This window comes from Pelophylax lessonae (assembly GCF_965119305.1).
Source record: "Pelophylax lessonae genome assembly, chromosome: 13".
Taxonomy (NCBI): domain Eukaryota; kingdom Metazoa; phylum Chordata; class Amphibia; order Anura; family Ranidae; genus Pelophylax; species Pelophylax lessonae.
The window spans coordinates 97,181,721-97,205,007 of NC_138780.1; the positions used below are offsets into that span (position 1 = coordinate 97,181,721).

The 23,287-nt window shown below is 42.1% G+C and overlaps 1 protein-coding gene across 1 annotated transcript in view; it reads right to left on the minus strand.

Moving 5' to 3' along the window:
- SCFD1 (sec1 family domain containing 1) overlaps positions 1-23,287 on the minus strand; it is a 326,499-nt gene that overhangs the window by 43,988 nt on the left and 259,224 nt on the right. The window contains exons 20-23 of the mRNA XM_082275124.1: positions 22,718-22,771; positions 9,668-9,720; positions 8,498-8,531; positions 4,707-4,772 (exon numbers count right to left, since the gene is read on the minus strand). Coding sequence (XP_082131250.1) covers positions 4,707-4,772; positions 8,498-8,531; positions 9,668-9,720; positions 22,718-22,771 — 207 coding nt within the window. The remainder of the gene's footprint in view (positions 1-4,706; positions 4,773-8,497; positions 8,532-9,667; positions 9,721-22,717; positions 22,772-23,287) is intronic.

A 23,287-nucleotide genomic window follows, 5' to 3' on the forward strand; every position in this document is an offset into this window, starting at 1 on the left:
AGGTCAGACAGGCAGAGAACAGGCTGAAAAGGACTTTTAAAGAGAAGAAAGGGAATGTGGGAGAGAAGACAGGAGGTGAAGAGAAAACCAGGCTAGTTTTCTCTAGGAAATAAATGTGGGTGGACCTATTAAAGGCAGGAGTACCTAAAAGTGAGATAGATGGCATCTCTACTGCAGAAATTTTGAAGCGGTGGAAACATTTAGTGGGGAAAACTGTCAGGGTTAGAAACACTACTCCTAGTGAAGATAACATCAGCCTAGATTTAGAGACAACAGAACAGACCCCTCCTGTTAGTCCCAAACCCATTCCCAAAACTGAACATGAACCCAAACCCAAATCCCTTTATCCTGGGGAGGAGTTAGAGAGAATTAGAAAAGGGGATTGGGAGGTTCCTTATCCTTTATGAAGGGAAGGTGGGTCTTCTGTAATAGCAATAAGAACAGTGACATCAGGAGACCGACACCCATATGCACCTGTCACTGTATGGTGGGGGAAGTCGCCTCTTCCTACACATGTCATGGCTTTAGTGGATACTGGACCTGAAGTTACACTTTTGCAAGGAGATCCTTCCCATCACAAAGGAGAAGTGATTTATGTAGAAGGTTTGGGAGGGCAAACCACACCAGCAGTTAGGACACGGGTGAAATTGGCTATTGGCAAGGGACCAGGATTTTGGACAAATGTTTTGGTATCAGAGTTACCTGAAAATATTCTTGGGATGGATGTACTTCAAGGTCAGTCTATTCAGACTGAACAAGGTACATTCACATTCGGGTATCCTGATAAAACGTATCTGGTCAGGGCGGTGAAGGCTGTGGTCAGAGGTCATGCAAAATGGACCCGTCTTTATTCCTCCACCAGAGAAGCCAGTCTGTCTCAAGCAATACAGACTTCCTGGAGGCCACAAAGAAATTGGGGAGACTATTCATGAACTGTTAAGAGTAGGGATCCTTAGACCTGCTGTAAGTCCATTCTCATCTCTGGTGTTCCCAGTAAAGAAACTTGATGGGACATATAGAATGACTGTGGATTACAGAGGTCTAAACAAAGTGGCACCTCCATTAAAGTCAGCTGTACCAGATATGATCTCAATCATTGAGAAAATTGCTAAAGAGGCAGGAGAATATCATGCTGTGATAGACCTGGCTAATGCTTTCTTTTCGATTTCAATAGACCCAGAGTGTCAGAACCAGTTTTCCTTTGTGTGGAATGGCCGCCAGTACACTTTCACTGTCCTTCCTCAAGGATAACTTCATTCTCCAACGATTTGTCATGGACTGATTGCCCGAGATTTAAGCACCCTAAATCTGAAAGTCACTGTGTTTCACTACATTGATGACATCATGATCTCAGGAACAAAGGAAGATGTAACTGAAGCACTGCACCTGCTGATACAGCACATGGAGAACAGAGGGTGGGCTATCAACAGAGACAAAATCCAAGGACCTGCCACAGAGGTGAAATTCCTGGGAATGATGTGGACTGGGCCACAGAGGAAAATTCCAGAGACAGTTGTGCAAACTATCCAGGCATTGTTGCCACCTACTACCAAAAAGGAGGCACAGAAGTTCATTGGAGTTGTGGGATTCTGGAGATCATTCATCCCACATCTTAGACTGATTCTGAGGCCTATATACAATGTCACAAGAAAAAAGACTGAGTTCACATGGGGTTAAGAGCAGCGGACCGCATTCCTGGCTGCTAAAGAAGCCATTTTGCAGCATCAAGGATTGGGACCTGTGAGACAAGGAGTACCATTTCAGCTGGATGTAGTTGAGCAGGATGGTACAATATCTTGGAGTCTGTGGCAGCCAAATGAAAAGAAGGGACTGAGAGCAATACCCATTGGATTTTGGTCCAAACAACTTACAGGGGCACAGAAGAGATACACGCCCCTAGAGAAGTACCTGTTTGGGGCCTACACAGCACTTCAACACGTAGAGACCATTACAGGAAAGGACACAGTCACCATCCATACTGCATTGCCAATAGCAGGATGGGTGAGAGATGATGGAATGACCACTAGGGCAGCTGTAGCCCAGAACCAAACACTAATGAAATGGAAATGGTACCTTCAAGAAAGAGGGGGTATTGCAGCTGGGGATGTCAGAGACATTTCAAAACAGTTGGCTGGGCTTGTCACTTTTACCAGCACCCATACAGAAGAAGAAATTCCTGTGCTGCAGTCATCCCCCTTGCACGAGGCTCCACCCTTTGAGTCTCTGTCAGATAAGATGAAGGAGTCAGCATGGTTCACTGATGGTTCAGCCAAAGTCACCTCGTCTGGTCATAAATGGACAGCAGCAGCCTACAACCTGAGTACAGACACAGTCCTGCAGGAGACCGGAATTGGAGGGTCCAGTCAGTATGCAGAGTTGAAAGCTGTAGTGATGACTCTTCAGGAGGATCTTTCTTCCCATGTCACTATCTACACTGACAGCTGGGCTGTTTTTAAAGGACTGACAACTTGGATGCCCACGTGGAAGTCCAATGAATGGTTGATTCATGGAAAGGTGGTGTGGGGAGGCAAGGAAGTCTGGGACTTCATGTGGAAGGAAGCTCACTCCCGCACCATAAAAGTGGGGCATGTTGATGCACATGTGCCCCTGGTCCCAGACTTTGAGAACTATAACAGAGTGGCCAAGGTGAATGCAGTTGTGCCAATTGATCCTGTCTTGATGAACTTGGCCAACTGGGCCCACAAGCAATCTGGACATTTGGGGCAGAAAGCCACATATGAATGGGCACAGCAAAGAGGATTGCCCATATCAATGGACATGATAAGGTCTGTAATAGGCAACTGTACAGTGTGTGGAGAAGTGCAACAATGGCCATTGCAAAAGTACTCCACCGGGTCGATTAAGAGGGGAGAGAGGCCTGCAGAGATTTGGCAGATTGACTTCATCGGTCCCCTGCCCCGGGGAAACAATGGACTGAGGTATTGTTGCACTGCAGTGGACACCAATTCAGGACTTTTGTTTGTTCATCCTTGCAAACGTGCAGATCAAGCCGCAACACTTCAACTGCTACAGAAAATTGTTGTTGCGTATGGCTGTCCCAAACAAGTCCAAAGTGATAATGGCTCACACTTCCCCCGGATCAACAGTACAGCAATGGGCCAAAGATTCTGGAGTGTACTGGTTGTGCCACATCCCATACCATCCACAGGCAGCTGGTTTGATTGAAAGAAACAATGGGCTATTGAAGGACCAGATACGCAAACTTACACCCACATGTACACTAAGGGGGTGGGATCGGGTCCTCACACAGGCAGTCATGTTGTTAAATTATAGGCCACTAGCCAAAAGCACACCATATGAAAGGATGGTTGGGGCTGGGGTGCAGATTCCACAGCTAGAGTGCAGAGTTCAGTATTTACACAAGGTTCCTGAAAGAACAGGGTTTAACAGGTACCAAGTTACTGCTTCCCATGACATAGAAACCAAGAGTGACGTATCTGAAGCTGAAGCCTATCTAGGAATGAGAGGGAATCTGGCAGGAAGGTTTGAAGTTATATTTGCATTGGCAGATGAGCTTCAGGACAGTGGCTGGGACTCTGATTGGTTAGTGGATACTTCCCAGCAAGAGTGGAAACTGAGGCTCTATAATATCAAACCTTCCAAAATAAATAGCAGTGATCTTCTAGGAAATATCAGTATATTTCCTCTCCTCCCTATTGATGTTCTTTGGGAGGGTCAGAAGTGGATACAGGCAGGTGGAAAAGTGTTGGTCAGAGATCCAGGCAAGAAGTCAGTTAGAGGAGAGATTGTAGCTGAAGGGCCGGGGTCTACTGTATATGTATTATTAGAAGGAACAGATAATCCGCTTTGTTTTCCACTCCACAGGCTGTCTCCGATTTGATCCATAGGAAGACCAGAGAAAGTGGTTACATGATGGACAGAATGATGGAAGACCGCAAGAGCTATGGAGAGCAAGGCCTTTTGATGTATTACAAGCCTGGACTTGTTTTCTAAAGAACGTTAGATTGGACTTTTCTAATGAACTCTTAGCCAAAGACTGAAATACCTTCATAGTTATAGGAGGGGGTTGTATTTTAGTTAGTTCCCCCATTGTGTTTTATTTAAGATAAACCAGGGGATGGGAGAATTATTAGATGTCTTTATGTAAAGTTGGAGGCATTATGTCATTTGTGAGCCAAGGGGTGGAGTGTTGTGGAAATTGCATATTTAACAGTGGCTCACTAAATGATACCTTTCTTTTGTAAAGATTTGGAAAGGAAGTTTGGCCAAGCCTAACCCCCCCTTCAAAGTCAATGTACAAGGGATAAACAGCCCTTTTGTCCTCAGAACAAATGGTGTTGGTTTGGGGGGATGGTATATTCCTTAATCACAAGTCTAAATGACTGCTCAAAGCTGCAAGAAGTCAGTCTCAAACGAAACATCCATGAAGCGATGACTACTGACTTTTCTCTGTGCCATGTGCGAAAGCAAACGGGACTCCATGGCTGCAAACTTCTTTTAGCTAAGTATATTTGCTTTATCTTTATCTGTATCTGCTAGTCTTGTATTATGCTCCTAACTATTGTAATAGTTTTGTATGTACAGATTGTTTTTGCATAGTAAAAGCACATTTATACACCACAAAGGTCTAAGTTTCCTTGGTTGTACCGCAAAGTAACCTTGCTAGAAACGCATGCAAAACATGCATACACTAAAGAAGCAGGAAAGGCAGGATATACACCAACCTTAATATAGTCTACTAAATTCTGATATTCAATATAGTTTCCTCCTCCAACAACAAACACAATGGCCTGTGGGTACAAAAAAAAAAACGGATTAGTATAATCAACAGTCCTAATCTGATCTCACATTTTTTACACTGGTTGTACAATCTATAAAACTAACAACGACTCTGTAGCAACAGAGGCCCTGGGTTGAGGGCCGGTTCACACTAGTATCACACAGGATTGCGCTGTGCATTCCTGTGAGATTCACATGCAGTTCTATGTGATCCGATTTCAAAATAAATGGGCTGAACATGCACCACTACTTTTGGAAACTAGCTGCAATCCGGTGTGGGCAAATGCACCGTGTCTGCGACCTGCGTTTGAAGTGTCATTAACGTAATCTTGACACCCGTTGCAGATCGCAACTGCAGTGTGTTTTGAACACAGTGTGGGAAACCTGCACGAAAACTGAGTTTCCCACACTGCATTCTGGTATGAACAGGCCCTTGAAGTGGATTGTTTAATTAGACCCTTTTTATTACATTATTTGGAAAATCTAACTAAAACTGCACAAGCATTTTACTATCAGATTATAAAGTTTACAGACATCTTTAGACAGTTATTGCAAAGTTTGTAAGCTGCTGATCAATGAATCAAAGAGGTGAAGAAAAATCCTTTGCATATTCTGTCGTACAGCAGTGAGTTTTTATGAAATTACTTTAGGTCTTCAGTGCTTGAATTTACAAATCAGGTTGCAATTTCATTTTACAACCAGCACTGGAAAAATAACAGCGGATATAAATGGCAGAACAATCCTTTGTTGCATGTTGGAAATCTTCTAACTAAATATAGAATTATTACAACAACTGAACCCACTCAAACATTATATTTCTCTGCATTGGCCTGGAATGGAACTGTGCATATGGAACTGCCTTGAACATGGTGACCATCTTCCCCAGCAGCCTCGTGCAATTTGAATAGAAGGAGACTTGTCACTTCTTAGCACCAACACCTGATTTCTCGGAGAAAAACTCTTTGCAGGAGGCAAACACTTTTGCTCGGACAGTGCCCAGAATTTGGCCCAAATACTCCAGGCTCTGTACTAGTTCCAACACTTATTTCTCCACATTGAGAACCCAGCCCAGACTTTCCAGTGTACAAATCGTGAGGGACACACTTTCCTCAACCAATGCTCCCACCGCATGAACCCTTGACAATCCCAGCACCAGGGCTAACACTTTTGTGAATGCCTTGTAAGCTGTGGCCAGCCTAAAAGGCAGAGCCACAAATTGAAAGTGCTAGTCCTCTACCGCAAAAATGCTTGATTTGCGGGAAAAATTGGAACATGGAGATATGCATCCTTTAAGTCAACTGACGCAAGAAAGTCTCCCTGCTAGTGCAATGTCACCAATGAACGAAGAGACTATACAAAATGTGCAAATCCTGAAAAACTGGTTTAGATCTTTAAGCTCCAATATCGGACATACAACTCCGTTTGGCTTTGGGACCGTGAAGAGACTGACCTCTTTCGGTCCATAGAACCAACATGATTACCCCCTATGCCAGCCAATGATCAAGTGCCTGAAACAACAGTGCTCTCTTCTGCTGATCTACAAGTGCATTTGACCTTATAAATTGTGGAAGAAGAAATATCCAAAATTCCAACCTGTACCCTTGAGAGATTGTGGAAAGTACCCAATTGTCTGCAATCACTTCCTGCCAGGATCCTGAACATTTCTGCAGCCTCCCCCCTACCCGAACAAGTAGAGAGCCCCGTCACAGTGAAGAGGACTTGTATTCTGGTATCGCTGACTTGGCTGGCCAGGACCTCTTCTGCCCTGGGTTCTTCGTTCTTCCTCTGGACCCAGTCACATGGGAGAAACTACTGCCTGCAAGGGGACGGAAGCTGGAGTAGCAGCACTTCTATAAGCTGGATGCTTTCCCTTTTTTCTAAGTGGCAAGGAATCTTTTACTGACAGATATTTTTTGGATTTTTATGTCCAAGCCATCACCTGAATAGCAATTTCCCATGGAAAATGAAATCCTGCCAGTTAATTTTTACAGGGAAGCTCAGCAAAACAGATTTTTTAACCACAGATCCTTGAGCATGTTCACAGACATAAGTGCAAAATGGGAAATCTGCTGGATAGAATCCCTTAGGACATTTATCGCAAAACACAGACTCCAGCTGATTGACAGCCTTATCTCCGTTCCTGTGCAGGGGGGGGGGGGTCCCCTCCCTCCAATCAGCTGTCAGATATCTCCCCACTGAGCTCTGCAGTGTGTGATTTCAGCTCTCTGCCTCCCTTTTTTTAAAAGCTAAGATAAGCTTTATAAATTTAGTTTATGTAGGAGTATTGTTTCATTTCTGTGAATCACCTGAGGCCAGTCATTTAACTGGGCATATGTAAGGGTTTACAAGCACTGTTTCACAAGCTTCAGAAGCTTTTACAAGCACTGTCTCACAAGCTTCAGAAGCAACCTTCTGAGCTTGTGAGACAGACCACCCCTGAACTTCTTCAGGCTCACTCAGATGTGAATTCTGTCTGACCCTTTCAAGTACTACACTAACTTTCTCCTCATCAATATCCACCCATTATTCCTCCACAACAAGAAGGGACATTGTGTAGCAGGGCCCAGGTAACATCCATTTTGGCATCCCCTAATGTAGGAATGGATCCAGTCTACCAAAATCTTGATCCCTGCTTGAATCCGCTGGGAACTTGGTACTACTATGCAGAGAGCAGCACTTTAAAGACCATAACTTTACAGACAATGTGTATCTGTTTTTGCTTCCCCCTTTAAGTGGTACATAACCCAGGTAGTCATGATTTATAGCCTGCTCTGTGTCCCGTGATGTACAATAATGAAATAGGAATTGTGTGTAGTCACTACTCCTCCTCAGTATGTCACAGCTCGGCAGGCCCAGGAACAACGTCTGCTTCAATAAACCAGAACATGTGCTGTATGTATTAGTCATTATAATGCAAGGTGGAGAATAGCATGCACATACACAACAAGGCTCCCATTTATTTACAATTCAAAATAAAAATCAAATCCATTTAGCTGTATTGCAATTATTTTCATTAGCCAGAAAAGTCTCTTCTAGACACCCTCCCACCTTCCTGATAAGCCACTGAGATCCTCTGAGAGGACTAAATGGGGGGGGGGGGGGGGGGGTGACAGTTGCTTGGCCGGGCTGGGCTTAGTCCTACAATCTGAGCACCTCAACCCTTAGTAAAACCCAGGATCGACAGGGTGCACAGAAATGTTTTTTTTTCTGACTAACCAAAATAAGGAGTACCCTACAGATGCAACTCTGAGGCCGGACTTAATTTCAAAGTTTAAAATAGATGGCTAGTATCGCAAGCAGTCTTCTCATTAAGAAACAGAGAGAAGTTTTAACGGTATACACTTAAGCACCTAAATTGCTATGTCATTGAAAACGGTAGAAAGGTTTGGAATTGGGTTCTTCTTTACACATAAACCAAACAAAATTCCACTGTATCCAGTTACTGTTGAACTCAGTGGCGCGTGTGCACATTTTGCAGAAACTGATACAAATTAGTTACAGCTAGATTCTGGCAACAACTTGACACAGGACTGATTTTAATAGAGTGTGAGTGTAAGAGGAGCTAAGAAACATAATTATGAAGAACAATTACATAAAAATAGAAAGCCTTATTTTCAATGATGTACAGATCAGCCAAAAAATGTAGGTACAACATGTGCAAAACTGTCTTGGAACTATATGTGGTTGTCAGTCAATTAAGATATTTTTATTGCGATTTAGGTGTTACTTGGCTTACCTCTTGAAAGGGGTTCTTGTTCCTTGGTACAGAACTGTTATTACAAAACAAAAATGTATGTGTTAATCAAGAGAATATTTCAAGTTGAGACAAAAGCCACTTAAGGAAACCTGGCAGGACCGAAATCTGACAGCTGTCACTGATCACTTGATTTGAACATTTATGCTCTTGGACTCTCATCCTAATCTTGGCTTTACTGCCTGATGTGTCACAGTCATTCTGATCCTGGCTTTAATGCCACTGTATGTCACAGCCACTCTGATCTTGCTATCTCTGTCTGGTGCATCTCTATCAGAATGATCCTGGTATTACTGCAAAGAGTCACCCACCCAATGAAGTGTTGGGACTGCCGACCTGCAGACTTATTTTAGGTCAGTGACTTAACAAGTAATGAAGCAAAGATGAGGATAACAAACTCAGTGCTTACAGTCTTAAAATGTACAGTATGAAGACCCTGAACGTCTTCTACTAATTCCTTTGATCTGGTAAATATAGAGGCGAAAGGAATGTGTTACTTCTGTTTCATGAATGCAAGACAAGACACCTATTGCTTCGACCAGAAATCTTGTCAGTTGATTCCTGCCTAAGCTGCACTAATATCAGCCCTGTTCTGAGTTCTTTTCCGCATATTTCCTCCCTGGGTTATGATAAGGAGAAGAGGGGGGTGTTCTGTAGCCATTATATATTTCCTGTCCTAGAGTGACAACACTATTCTTCCAAGGAGTAGTGTTGTCACCGTAGGACAGAAAATATGCTGCTAACTAGATCACCAAGTTGCAAAAAAAAAAAAAAAAAGCTGCAATACTGCATTTTTGTTCTTGATCGCTTTGATTTAGAGTGACTTAAAAACATTTTTTAAGGGCAGCTCCAATATTTCTATTTTAATAGTTTCTCTTTATCTATATATTATATGGTTGATCAAAACTATAAAAGTTTCTGACTCGGTATTCAGTGATAATTTCAGTTATTTTTATCTAATCCAACAGGACATTCTTTAGCAAAATCTTTAAGTGCTATCATGCTTCCTACTTAAATCTCTTCAAGATTACATTGAAAGTTAGATATTAGATGATACTGTGCAAAAAATGAAATAAAAATGTGCGCTTGGATGCACCTGTTGGTGTAAATAGTGCTTTATTATACAAACATATGCAGACATGCAAGTGTCACCTGTCACTTCCCCGCAACATCTTGGGATCAAAATATCTGTAGTCATCCGTTTCCTGTAAGATGAAAAACATAATCTACATGAGTACATTAAAAAATTAATACACAGAGGTAGTGGTAGTTAGCAGTTAATTAGGTAACCTGTATAAATGAAAACCTTCACAGACAAATAGACAGATAATATATTTTTACTGCTATTACTATACTGAACAAAATTATAAACGCAACACTTGTTTTTGCCCTAAATTTCTTCAGCTGAACTCAAAGATCTATGAAAACAGGGATTCATTCATGAAGAGAACACCTCTCCAAAGTGCCAGATGCCATTGAATGTGAGCATTTGCCCACTCAAGTCGGTTACGATGACGAATTGCAGTCAGGTCGTGACCCCGATGAGGACGACGAGCATGCAGATGAGCTTCCCTGAGATGTTTTCTGACAGTTTGTGCAGAAATTCTTTGGTTATACAAACTGATTTTTGCAGCAGCTGTCCGGGTGGCTGGTCTCAGACGATCTTGGAGGTGAAGATGCTGGATGTGGAGGTCCTGGGCTGGTGTGGTTACACGTGGTCTGCGGTTGTGAGGCCGGTTGGATGTACTGCCAAATTCTCTGAAACGCCTTTGGAGATGGCTTATAGTAAAGAAATGAACATTCATTTCATGGGAAATAGCTCTGGTGGACATTCCTGCAGTCAGCATGCCAATTGCACACTCCCTCAAAACCTGCGACATCTGTGGCATTGTGCTGTGTGATAAAACTGCACATTTTATAGTGGCCTTTTATTGTGGCCAGTCTAAGGCACACCTGTTCAATAATCATGCTGTCTAATTAGCATCTTGATATGCCACACCTGTGAGGTGGATGGATTATCTTGGCAAAGGATAAGTGCTCACTAACACAGATTTAGACAGATTTGTGAACAATATTTGAGAGAAATAGGCCTTTTGTGTACATAGAAAAAGTCTTAGCTCTTTGAGTTCAGCTCATGAAAAATGGGGCAAAAACAAGGACATGCAACCGGAGACAAAAAGATAGGATATACTTCCCCATATGAGAAGGATACGTGGGACCATTTGAATATAATGTTTCCTGACAACTTACCTACCTATGCGATTATGGGATTACCTAGGTGCCTAGGATCACCATCCTTATGACTACCTGCCTAATCTATTATATATATCTTAATACTAAGGAAGTTACATATCCTCTCTCCATGGTGGCATCTGAATAATTATAGACCAGTGCATTTGGACCTATATGATATAATAAAGATTAAATATATATACCACATAGAAGCGTATAGATACTTTTACAGTTTATGCACTGGTACGCCCTATAAGGTGATTATTATTCCATGTTGGATACATGGTCCACGTCTACCATACAACTGCAATCCGTGAACACCTGCTGACCTACAGGTCCGCACCATTTGGGAACACTAGCTGGTTCTCTGGTCTCTTAAGCCCTGAAGAAGCCAAGTCAAGCGAAACGCGTTGGCTGTACAGGGACCATATCCATCCAATTCCTGACTGAGAGTCCACTATCCGGTTACTTACCCTGTGTTCTCCAATTTTTAACCCCTCTTTTTCTTTTTTTATACAATCATTAGTGTATGTGTGTCTTCTAGGCATGTTTTTTAATGTTTTTTATGTAATACCCAATAAATATGTTTTAAACTTACTACTGTGTGGCATTGAACATTTGACTATCTCATTTGGGCCCTCAAAACCCCATGTTTTTCTGTCAATTTTTTTGTACATATGCAGGGGTGTGGCCCACATTTTACGGCACTTGTTTTTTGATGGGGCAAAAACAAATTGTTGCGTTTATAATTTTGTTCAGTGTATCTATCAAAAGAACATGGAAGCCCACATCGGGAGTCCACCCAGTCTATTGTGCAGCAATTCAGCTTCAGCTTTTCTCCCAAGCCAGACCCTAAGGCAATTCACCCACTCACAGGCTTAATCGTGGGGTGCTGCTATTACACAACATATTCGGGCCTGTTCACATCTGCATTGAGAGCACAGTTAGTACTCTCACCTTGTGTTTGCATGAGATTCCTCTAACTATTTATAGGTAAATAGTTAGTCGGGTTGAAAAAACATCATAAGTCGAACAAGTTGAATTCTGAAATCTACTAGTAGGTCACTTGGTCTTCTTCTGGACTGACCCTAGTGTGTTAGGTACACTGGGCTGTGCGCTTCTTTTAAGTGACTAGGACATTAGATTTTGAGCTTCTGTAAGTGACAGGGACATTACACAGTAAGCTTCTTTAAGTGGTGGGAACTGTGTGAAATGCTGCATATACAGTATAATAAAATGTAAAAAGTTGTTTAATAACCTGAGTTCCACAAAAGAAATCAATGACTCACTGTAAACTGTAAGCCTAATTGATAAAGTGACCAACAGGCTTAAAGTGGAACTTTACCCACGACGACTTGATAAAAATTAGTATTCTTTAGCAAGGAACATACATTCCACATTAATAATTATGCTACCAAAATTAGTGTGTGCAGTAAATTGCCTCCAGCATTGTTACTGTTTCTTCTTGCTGGAGGCTGCCATTTTGCTGAAGCCCAGAGCCCCTGAACAGCAGTAAATCTTTAGGCTGTCAGCAGATTGGCCTCTACAAATTCGGGCCAGTGCCTAAAAATAGAGAGCAGCTGAGCATGTACAGTGCAAGGTGAGACAATGTATTTCTGGATTTTAAAAAGTATAGGCACTTATTAGTAACCTTATTTATACTTGCAAAAGGGGCCAGCATGAAGTGATTTAGGAGGACTTCATTTTATTCTACCTTCACTTTAATTAAAGAACATTTGTTGAATCAATTCACATTCATTTCACAGTAGTGAAGTGAGAACTTCAGTCTATGAAAGCAGACTGTTTTCTCTGGACACATTAGTATTGGGTTGGTTAAAATATACAATTACTGTAGTCAATAGCAGGTGCTCTAGTTAGCTCCTTTTTATGTGCGTTGTAAGTGAAATTCTTTTTCTGTTGACAGCCTATTGAATGTTTTTCCTGATTGACTCATTTTAGATTCACCTACTAAAACCATCAGTGCAGCATTTGTTAGTGATAGTGCTTTCTTATTTCTCATATTTAACCACTTGCCGACCAGTCACGTTGACTGTGCTGTGGCAAAGTGGCTCGTTATCGTCTGGCGACGTAGACCTACGTGACCAGACATTCCCCTCTCTCGGCGCCACGCGCCGCCGGAGCCTCGCTCCCACTGTATTCAGTTACAGCGGGAGTCGGGCCAGGGGAGGAGCGGCGGTGATCACCGCCGCTCTTCCCCGATCGTCGGGGATCTAGTGTGGAAATCCGCCCGCTTGTGTAAACAAAGCGGGCGGATCTCCTAAGTGACAGGCAGGGTCAGAATGCAGGGTTCAGCATAGCTGAACCTGCGATCTGTCCCTGTGTCACCCAGTCACCTCCCCCCACACACGTTAGTAAGCACCAGGCATACATTAACCCCTCCCTCTCCAATAAAAATTAACCCCTTCCCTGCCAGTGTCATTTTTACAGTAACAGTGCATATTTATAGCACTGATTACTGTAGTAATGTCACTGGTACCCCCAAAAGTGTCAAAAATGTCAGTCAAGGGTCCGATCTGTTTGTCGCAATGTCGCAGTCCTGCAAAAAAAAAAAATATCGCAGATCGCCGCCATTACTCGTTAAAAAAAAAAAACACCAAAAATTACAGAAATCTTTCCCGCAAACCAATCAAAATACGCTTATTGCGATTTTTTTTTACCAAAAATATGTAGCAGAAAACAAATTGGCCTAAAATGATAAAAAATTTTGATTTCTACATTTTGGGGGGGGGGGGGGGGATTTCATATAAAAAATGTGAAAAATATTGTTATTTTTTCAAAATTGTCGCTCTTTTTTTGTTTATAGTGCAAAAAGTAAAAAATCGCACAGGTGATCAAATACCACCAAAAGAAAGCACTATTTGTGAGGAAAAAAAGCACATCAATTTAATTTAATTTGCATACAGCGTCGCACGACCGCGCAATTGTCCGTTAAAGTAACGCAGTGCCGAATCGCAAAATATGGCCTGGTCAGGAATGGGGTAAAACCATCCGGTCATAAAAGCGGTTAAAAATACGCTCATTGAGAATTTTTTTGTCAAAGACATGTAGCTAAATACATTTTGGCCTAAATATATGACAAAAATTGAATATATTGGATATTTTTTAACTGTCAAAGTAGAAAAATAGTTATTTTTTCAAAATTTTCGCATATTTTTATTAATATCGCAAAAAAATAAAAAGCGCAGAGGTGATCAAATACCACCAAAAGAAAGCTCTGTTTGTAGGGAAAAAAAAGGACATAAATTTAGTTTGGGTACGGCGTTGCATGACCACGCAATTGTCAGTTAAAGTTGCACAGTGCCGAATCGCAAAAAGTGGCCTGGACGTAAGACAGCAAAATCCTCTTGTGGTAAAGTGGTTAAGGTGAGGTTTACCACCTGTGAACCTGTGTGTTTCTGGGAATGAAGAGGAAAAACCCAGTATCTCTGCGAATGGGGAGCAAGTCGTTTTTTCCAATGAGCTGCTCAAGAATCCAATACTGCATTATGGGAGGAGGGAAAGCTCCCCATACACCGAAGTACCCGATATTTCTCTTTATTTCTGGCAGGAGAATGGTATTGCAGAGAAGTAGACAAGCTGTCACATTGAAGTGAACCTTTTGGATCAACCTTAACAAGAGCACTTGTTCACATTAAGGCCTCATGTACACTTGGCTTAAAAAAAAAAAAAAAAACGCAGCATAGAAACATAGAATGTGTCGGCAGATAAGAACCATTTGGCTCATCTAGTCTGCCCAATATATCTGAATCCTATGAATAGTCCCTGGCCCTATCTTATATGAAGGATAGCCTTATGCCTATCCCATGCATGCTTAAACTCCTTCACTGTATTTGCAGCTACCACTTCTGCAGGAAGGTTATTCCATGCATCCACTACTCTCTCAGTAATGTAATACTTCCTCATATTACTTTTAACCACTTGCTTTCTGTGCACTTAAACGCCCTTCCCATCCAGGCCAATTTTCAGCTTTCAGCGCTGTCACACTTTGAATGACAATTGCGCAGTCATGCTACACTGTACCCATATGAAATTTTTATCATTTTTTTCACACAAATAGAGCTTTCTTTTTGGGGTATTTAATCATCTCTGGGTTTTTTATTTTTTACAAAAAAAAAAGACAGAAAATTTTGAAAAAAAAAAAAAAAGTTTTTCTTATTTTCTGCGAGTAAATTTTGAAAATAAATTTTTCTCCTTCACTGATGTGCGCTGATGAGGCGGCACTGATAGGCTGCACTGATGGGCACTGATGAGGTGGCACTTATGGGCACTGATGAGGTGGCACTTATGGGCACTGATGAGGAGGTACTAATATGCCGCACTGATGAGCACTGATAGGCGGCATTGATAGGCGGCACTGAGAGGCGGCACTGATGAGCACTGATAGGCGGCACTGAGAGGCGGCACTGATGAGCACTGATAGGCGGCACTGCTGGGCACTGAGAGGTGGCACTGCTGGGCACTGAGAGGTGGCACTGCTGGGCACTGAGAGGCGGCACTGACGGGCACTGATAGGCGGCACTGATGGGCACTGGCGGATGGCACTGGACACTGACGGGTGGCACTGATGAGCGGCACTGATGGGCAGCACCATCAGTGCCCACACTCAGTGCCCATAGTGCTGCCAGTCAGTGCTCATCAGTGCTTAGATGAGCAGGCACTGATGGGCACTGACTAGCAGCACTATGGGCACTGATTGTGGGCATTGATGGGGGGCACTGATGGCGGGCACTGTGGGCACTGATGGGGGGGCACTGTGTGTATGTTTTTACCTCTAGTAATCAGGGCACTGGTGATCAGTGCCCTGATTACATTCTCCTGTGTCCCCGGCGCTGTGAGGCTCCCCCTCCTTCCTCACACTGCAGGCTCCGTGTGAGGAAGGAGCGCTGGCGATGAGAGATGATCTCATATGTTTACATATGAGATCATCGCTCATTGGACGGCCCGATCACGTGGTGAATGGCCACTGTGATTGGCCATTCACCACGATCTGTGATCGGCCGTGTCCAAGGGACACGGCCGACACAGATTTCCCCCGCAGCGTGCTCGCGGGAGCGCGCGGGGGGCGTGTCACTGGGAGGCCGTTTAAAAACGGCCTCCCGAAAATTCGAGTCCGCGCTGCAGCCGTATATAGGCTGTAGCGCGGATGGGGGAAGGTTAAACCTTTGCCCCTCTAATTTAAAACTGTGTCCTCTTGTGGTAGTTTTTCTTCTTTTAAATATGCTCTCCTCCTTTACCGAGTTGATTCCCTTTATGTATTTAAAAGTTTCTATCATATCCCCTCTGTCTCTTCTTTCTTCCAAGCTATACATGTTAAGGTCCTTTAACCTTTCCTGGTAAGTTTTTTCCTGCAATCCATGTACTAGTTTAGTAGCTCTTCTCTGAACTCTCTCTAGAGTATCTATATCCTTCTGGAGATATGGCCTCCAGTACTGCGCACAATACTCCAAGTGAGGTCTCACCAGTGTTCTGTACAGCGGCATAAGCACTTCTCTCTTTCTACTGCTTATACCTCTCCCTATACATCCAAGCATTCTGCTGGCATTTCGTGCTGCTCTATTACATTGTCTTCCCACCTTTAAGTCTTCTGAAATAATTACTCCTAAATCCCTTTCCTCAGATACTGAGGTCAGGACTGTGTCAAATATTCTATATTCTGCCCTTGGGTTTTTACGCCCCAGGTGCATTATCTTGCACTTATCCCCATTAAATTTCAGTTGCCAGAGTTCTGACCATTCTTCTAGTTTTCCTAAATCCTTTTCCATTTGGCGTTTCCCTCCAGGAACATCAACCCTGTTACATATCTTTGTGTCATCAGCAAAAAGACAAACCTTACCATCGAGGCCTTTTGCAATATCACTTATGAAGATATTAAACAAAATTGGTCCCAGTACAGATCCCTGAGGTACCCCACTGGTAACACGACCTTGTTCTGAATGTTCTCCATTGACTACAACCCTCTGTTGTCTGTCACTCAGCCACTGCCTAATCCACTCAACAATATGGGAGTCCATGCTCAATGACTGCAGTTTATTGATAAGTCTTCTATGTGGGACAGTGTCAAAAGCCTTACTAAAATCTAGATATGCAATGTCTACTGCACCTCCACCGTCTATTATTTTAGTCACCCAGTCAAAAAAATCTATAAGATTTGTTTGACATGATCTCCCTGAAGTAAACCCATGTTGTTTTCCATCTTGCAATCCATGGGATTTAAGATGTTCCACAATCCTATCTTTTAATAGGGTTTCCATTAATTTGCCTACTATTGATGTCAGACTCACTGGTCTATAGTTGCTCGATTCCTCCCTACTACCTTTCTTGTGAATGGGCACGACATTTGCCAATTTCCAATCTTCCGGGACGACTCCTGTTACTAATGATTGGTTAAATAAATCTGTTAATGGTTTTGCCAGCTCACCACTAAGCTCTTTTAATAATTTTGGGTGTATCTCATCAGGACCCTGTGACTTATTTGTCTTTACTTTAGACAGCAATCTTAGAACGTGTTCCTCTGTAAAGACACATGCATCAAACGGTTCATTAGTCATCCTTTCAAGTGGAGGTCCTTCTCCTTCTTTTTCTTCTGTAAAAACTGAACAGAAGTATTCATTAAGGCAGTCAGCTAGCCCTTTATTCTCTTCTACATACCTTCCGTCCTTTGTTTTTAATTTAGTTATTCCTTGTTTTAATTTCCTTTTTTCATTTATATATCTGAAGAATGTCTTATCCCCCTTTTTCATAGACTGGGCTAGTTTTTCTTCTGCCTGCGCTTTAGAAGTTCTTGTAACTTGCTTGGCCTCTTTCTGCCTAATCTTGTAGATTTCCTTATCTTCATTGCTCTGGGTTTTTTTATAATTACAAAATGCTAGCTTTTTATTTTTAATGATTTGGGCCACTTCTGCTGAGTACCACAGTGGTCTCTTCCTTTTTTTGCTTTTACTGACAAGTCTAATGCAATTTTCTGTTGCCTTCAATAATGCACCTTTTAAGTAGTCCCATTTCTCCTGGACTCCATGTAATCCGTTCCAGTCTGATAAGGACTCATTTATGACTAATTTCATTTTTGAAAAGTCTGTTTTTCTAAAATCTAAAACTTTTGTTTTTGTGTGGTGTGACTCTTTCACAGTTCTTATATTAAACCACACTGACTGGTGATCACTAGATCCCAAGGTTTCGCCTACAATGACATCATATACCGAATCCCCATTTGTGAATACCAAATCCAAAATGGCCTCCCTCCGGGTTGGCTCCTCAACCTCTTGTTGCAGAGACAACCCCAGTAGGGAATTTAGAATATCTGTACTCCTGGTAGAACTTGCTATTTTGGTTTTCCAGTTTATATCTGGAAGATTGAAATCTCCCATAATGATAACTTCTCCTTTCATTGTCATTTTAGCTATTCCTTCAACTAGTAGATCATCTAGTTCTTTAACTTGACCAGGTGGTCTATATATCACACCTACACGAGTTACTGCATGATTAGCAAACTGCAACGTAACCCAAACTGACTCTATGTTGGCCTCACCAACTTGTATTAGGTTAGATTTAATGCTATCTTTCACATACAGGGCCACTCTTCCTCCTTTCTTGCCTTCTCTGTCTCTTCTGTATAAAGAGTACCCTTGTATGGTTATGTCCCAGTCATTTCTTTCATTAAACCATGTCTCCGTAACAGCCACTAAATCTACACAGCCACAGCATTTACAGACGTTTGATTTTTTTTCAGGCTGTAAAAGCACCTCTATGTTCACCTATGTCTTCATGTACACATTTACAGGTGGAAAAAAAAAACATCTCCACCTTGCACAGGTGAAGAGCTCTTGAGCAGAAAAAACGCTTGACGCTCCTAATCGCATTTAAATGCTAGAGGTGTTTAGGCAGATTTGAGTGTTAATACATTCCAATGGCCAGCATAAAAAAATTCTGTCAATGGAATCTATTATTGCTTAGATGCTTGTCGCGTATAATACATGGCTTCAGGCATGGTTATTTTAAGCAGATTTCTCTTGCCAGAACTTCTGGCATTCAGAGAAGGAAAGCAAATGCCAAATGTGTTTTAGGCCTACGCAAGAGTAGCACTTGATTATTGATGACAGTTTTCAAGTTGCTGTTCACCACTATTAGGATGTGTTGATATCAGCCGCTGCATTACAATGCAATAGCTGGTGTGCAGCTCTGTCTGGCAGGATCAGCGCCAATCTTTTTGAATCACAATGATCCGATTTCTTTTTTTTTTTCTAAACAAATTTTTATTGAGATGTCACACAGACATCTCATAAAGTTCAATTGCTGGTTGTGCTGTGAGGCACTTTTTTTCACCACCGCAATGCAGTGGTGTGACCCAGGCGGATAGGAAGACAAGGCGTTTTGCACTGCCATGAGGCAGGATTGGGCTGAAATAACTGCCCAATGCAGTCCCACTGCATGTGGTATAAATGTACCCGTACAGTATTTCACTATAGCACTTTTGAAACCTTATTTGCATTAAAGCGAAGTACAGGTTTCCTTTTTTTTTTTAGCTCACACCTATTCTATGTGAGCGGCTAATACTTAAAAAATCTTTCCAGCCCTCCGAGACCTGCAACCTTTCTGTTAGATTAGAGTTAATTGCCTGTGGGAGGGGCTACAGTCTTCTCTGGGTGTCATGCCGACAATGTGGTCTGGATCCCCCCCCTTTTCCCTCTGTTTGATTGATGCTGGCTCTCTGTTCGCTCCCTGAGAGTTCAGACAGCACACTCACCTCCTTTCTCTTCTCCCCCTCCTCCTCAGGCTGTTCCGGTTTGAGTACACAGAAGCCAGCAGCAATAGCAGCACTTCAGTGACTGTAAATTAGGAGATGTTACTTAAAGCGCTGTGTATGCATATCTACTGTGTGTTTAGCGATACAGCCTTGATCTGTACAGTGTATAACTGCCTGGTATGCAGCACAGCTATTCTGATTTGAGAACTTCAAAGATCAGAGCTGCAGCACAGCAGGCAGCTATATACTGTACAGACCGAGGCTGTGTCTGTACACTCTATGCACATGCAGGTTCCCTGCAGGAGCTCTGATGTGTGTCCTGTGTGCAGTGTCAGGATGGGAGGAGTAGCTCAGCAGCTACAGTATCCACTAAAGCAGGCATGTCCAAAGTCCGGCACGGGGGCCATTTGCAGCCCCCAGGCCGCTTTAATATGGCCCCACAGATAATTTGGAAAAATCTATTGTTGTGGCCCCTGTGAATCCCAGAGCGCTGCTCAGGACCACTGGGATCTCTGGATCTTTCAACACCCATGTTACTTGTAAATACACTAAATGTTAACATCCACCGCCCATCCCCACCAGCTTTATATCCCTTGCTCAATATGGCCTCAGACCTTAGGCCCGTACACACGATACGAAAATCGGAAGTAAAATTTCATCCGACGAACGATCTTCCGATTTTCGGATTGTTAGTATAGTGCTTTCAACAGCCGATAACGAATTTTGGGACGACAAAATCTGGATGTGCAGGCTATAAAATTGTTATCGTACGTCAACACAACATCCGATTTTCCTTTAATTAGTACAGTTATCGTCCGAAAAAAAAGTCGTAATAGCAAGACTAGGCATGCTCAGAAACAAAAGAACACATACAAAACAATTCAACACATGACATCACTTCTGAAGTTGAATTCTGTTGTACGGAAATTTTCATATGAAAGTAACCTCTTCACTTTCCATATGAGACAAGCATGCAACAAAAAATGGGCGCAAGATCGTTCGATAATCTGATCGAATAAATGTGGCGCTAGTATGACAGGACCAGCGCTCTCTCCATGATAACTGGCATAACACCTGTTTAGATTTGTCATCCATGTGATGAAATGAAAAGTATGCCGTTTGCAATAAACTTTGCATAAAATAGTTAATTTGCATTTAATTTTAATGGTCCAAAGAATGTCAGGCAAAATGGTCGGCCCTTAAGCATGTTCACTTCATCAAATCTGGCCCTCTTTGAAAAAAGTTTGGACACCACTGGACTAAAGGAAGGAGGGAAGCCCTCCCCAACACCCACCAGATCCAAGCACACCTATGCCAAGTTTGTCCCAGCAGTGTATTAGACTGTAATAATTACTATCTTGCCAAGCAGCCTCTGTTTTCTGTGTAAGGTCATTTTACCACGGAAACAGAGCCATGTAACCAACATGCCCGCTCTAGTTTGCTGCTTGGATGTGTGCCTTTGAAGGAAGCTTGGCCACATCTCCCAGGGAAGGAGGGACAGAGAGAGGGGGTGGACTGCTGAAGTTGTATCCACACCCTCCAAACTTTTTAAACACCTAATGGATCGTAACTGGGATCTACATGAAAGATAAAGTGCACCTGGTGGAAAAACAAAAGGAGGTAGAAAAGAAAGAACAGCTGATTTATGATGATGGTAAAATTTGCTAATTATTTAACCCATCCTATACTTCTCCTTTAAAGTGGCTGTAAACCTTTTGTTTTTATTTAATTAAAAATAACAAACATGCCTATACTTACCTGCTCTGTGCCATGGTATGGCACAGAGCAGCCCTGATCCACTACTTCTGGGGTCCCCCACTGGGGTTCAAAGCCCCTCTTCATCAGGTGCCCCTACTGACACAGACAGTCCACTGACACAGACAGTGGGATTTCGCTCCTGTTGCTATTGATCTGTCCAATGAGGAGAAAGACAGTGGCTGGTGTCGCTGTGTTCTTGCACATCGCTAGATTGGATTGGACTCCGGTAAGAAAAAGGGGGGGGGGAGGACAGGGGGGAGGGAGCTGCAGCACAGAGGACTTTTCGCCTTGATGCATATAATACATTTATGTGAAAAACCCTAAGATTTTAGAACCACTGTAATTCAATTAATCAAAGGCAGGGCCGCTGCCCATGTAAAACCTATGATCGGTGGTTGGGGGGGGGGGGGGGGCATACTAGTACAAGAGCCCTAGTTATAAAAAAAAAAAAAACGCATAAAATTTTAAATAAAACGTGTTTACCATTTTTTTAATCATTTAATTTGTTTACCATTCTGACGTTTGAAATGTAGTGCAGAAATGTTGTGTACATAAATGTTTATTCAGTTTAGGTTGCAGCATTTTTAGACATCAGCATTGCTTTCTATGGGTATTTCAAAATGATAATTTTGATCATCTCAACCTTCCAAAGGTTTTGGGTTGTTCTACTGACATATGGAAAATAAATAACAGTAAAATGGTGAACAAGGCACAATAGAAAACTACAGCCAGACAGGAAGAAACTAAAATAATATTTTCACAGATCACTTGTCTCTAGCATACTGTACATATTTTCACATAATGCCCATCATATCCATTTACAAAAGGTGACCACGTTTTAAAAAAACAATTTCAAACATTAATTTTATTATGAAATACTATTAAGTTTAAGTAAAAAATTGATCAAACCGGAGGTTTGGCTCTGGATGTAGGCTAGACAAGTACATGGAGATCAAGCTTTGTATACAAACACATGGCCCCCAGAGCCATCAGTTTACGAGCTCCTGGCAATGGGAGAAGCTTTAAGGAGGGCGTCCGGTTGGGGCCAGAGTCATTTGCAAAACAGATTTTTTTCTAATTCCTTTTTTAACTTGCAGCTGGGAGCAAATAAAATAAAACCACCAATAACAAAAACACAAATATACAAGAAGGAAAATAAAAACAACTGGTAGGAACAGAGTGATCCTGAAATACTTTAATATATTTATGATGCTTGGAAATGGGAGGTAATAACGTAGGCCTAAGGCTGGCAAAACAGCTGCAAACGTTATATGCTTACTTTGAGGTTATAAATATCAGGAAAAAAAGTAAATTATAACCTGTTGTCTGGAATACTTTGATCTTGCTTTATTTATTATTTCAGTGTTACATGCATTTCTGTAACTGTAGATTATATACAGGAAAGGCCAAGAGACTATTTAACCAATACTGTAAGTTTGACTGTTACTTACCGGGTTGGATTTCACCTCCATTAGGCTATCAAGAACTCGGGTGACTGGCAGGTTCTACAAAGACAAAGGCTGACAGGTATTAACTTGGGCACATTATATCAAGTGATTTGTCATTAACCAATGTAACCACAATGCTTTAAATTGAAACTATAATATGTACAGTATGTAAATGCATCAGCAAATGCCTCGTCATCTAATTAGTGACGCACATGAATGGTATAGCATGCCATGTCAAGCTGCAGCTGCCAAAGCTGGCAGAACATTGGCATTCATACAAAAGGGGATATACAACAAAGGTAAAACTATAATCCAGCCACTTTACAAAACTCTGGTCTTGCCACAACTGGAGTATTCTGTCCAGTTTTGGTCACCAATAATCAGAAGGGATGTGCTGGAGCTGGAGAAAGTCCAAAGAACGGCAGAAAAACGAATTAGGGGATTGAAAGACCTCAATTATGAGGAGCGACTACAAGCCTTTTATTTATTTTTGCTGGAGAAGAGGCACTTGAGAGGGGGCATGATAGTGATTTACAAATACCTTAATGGTGATCCAAGCATAGGAAAAAAAAT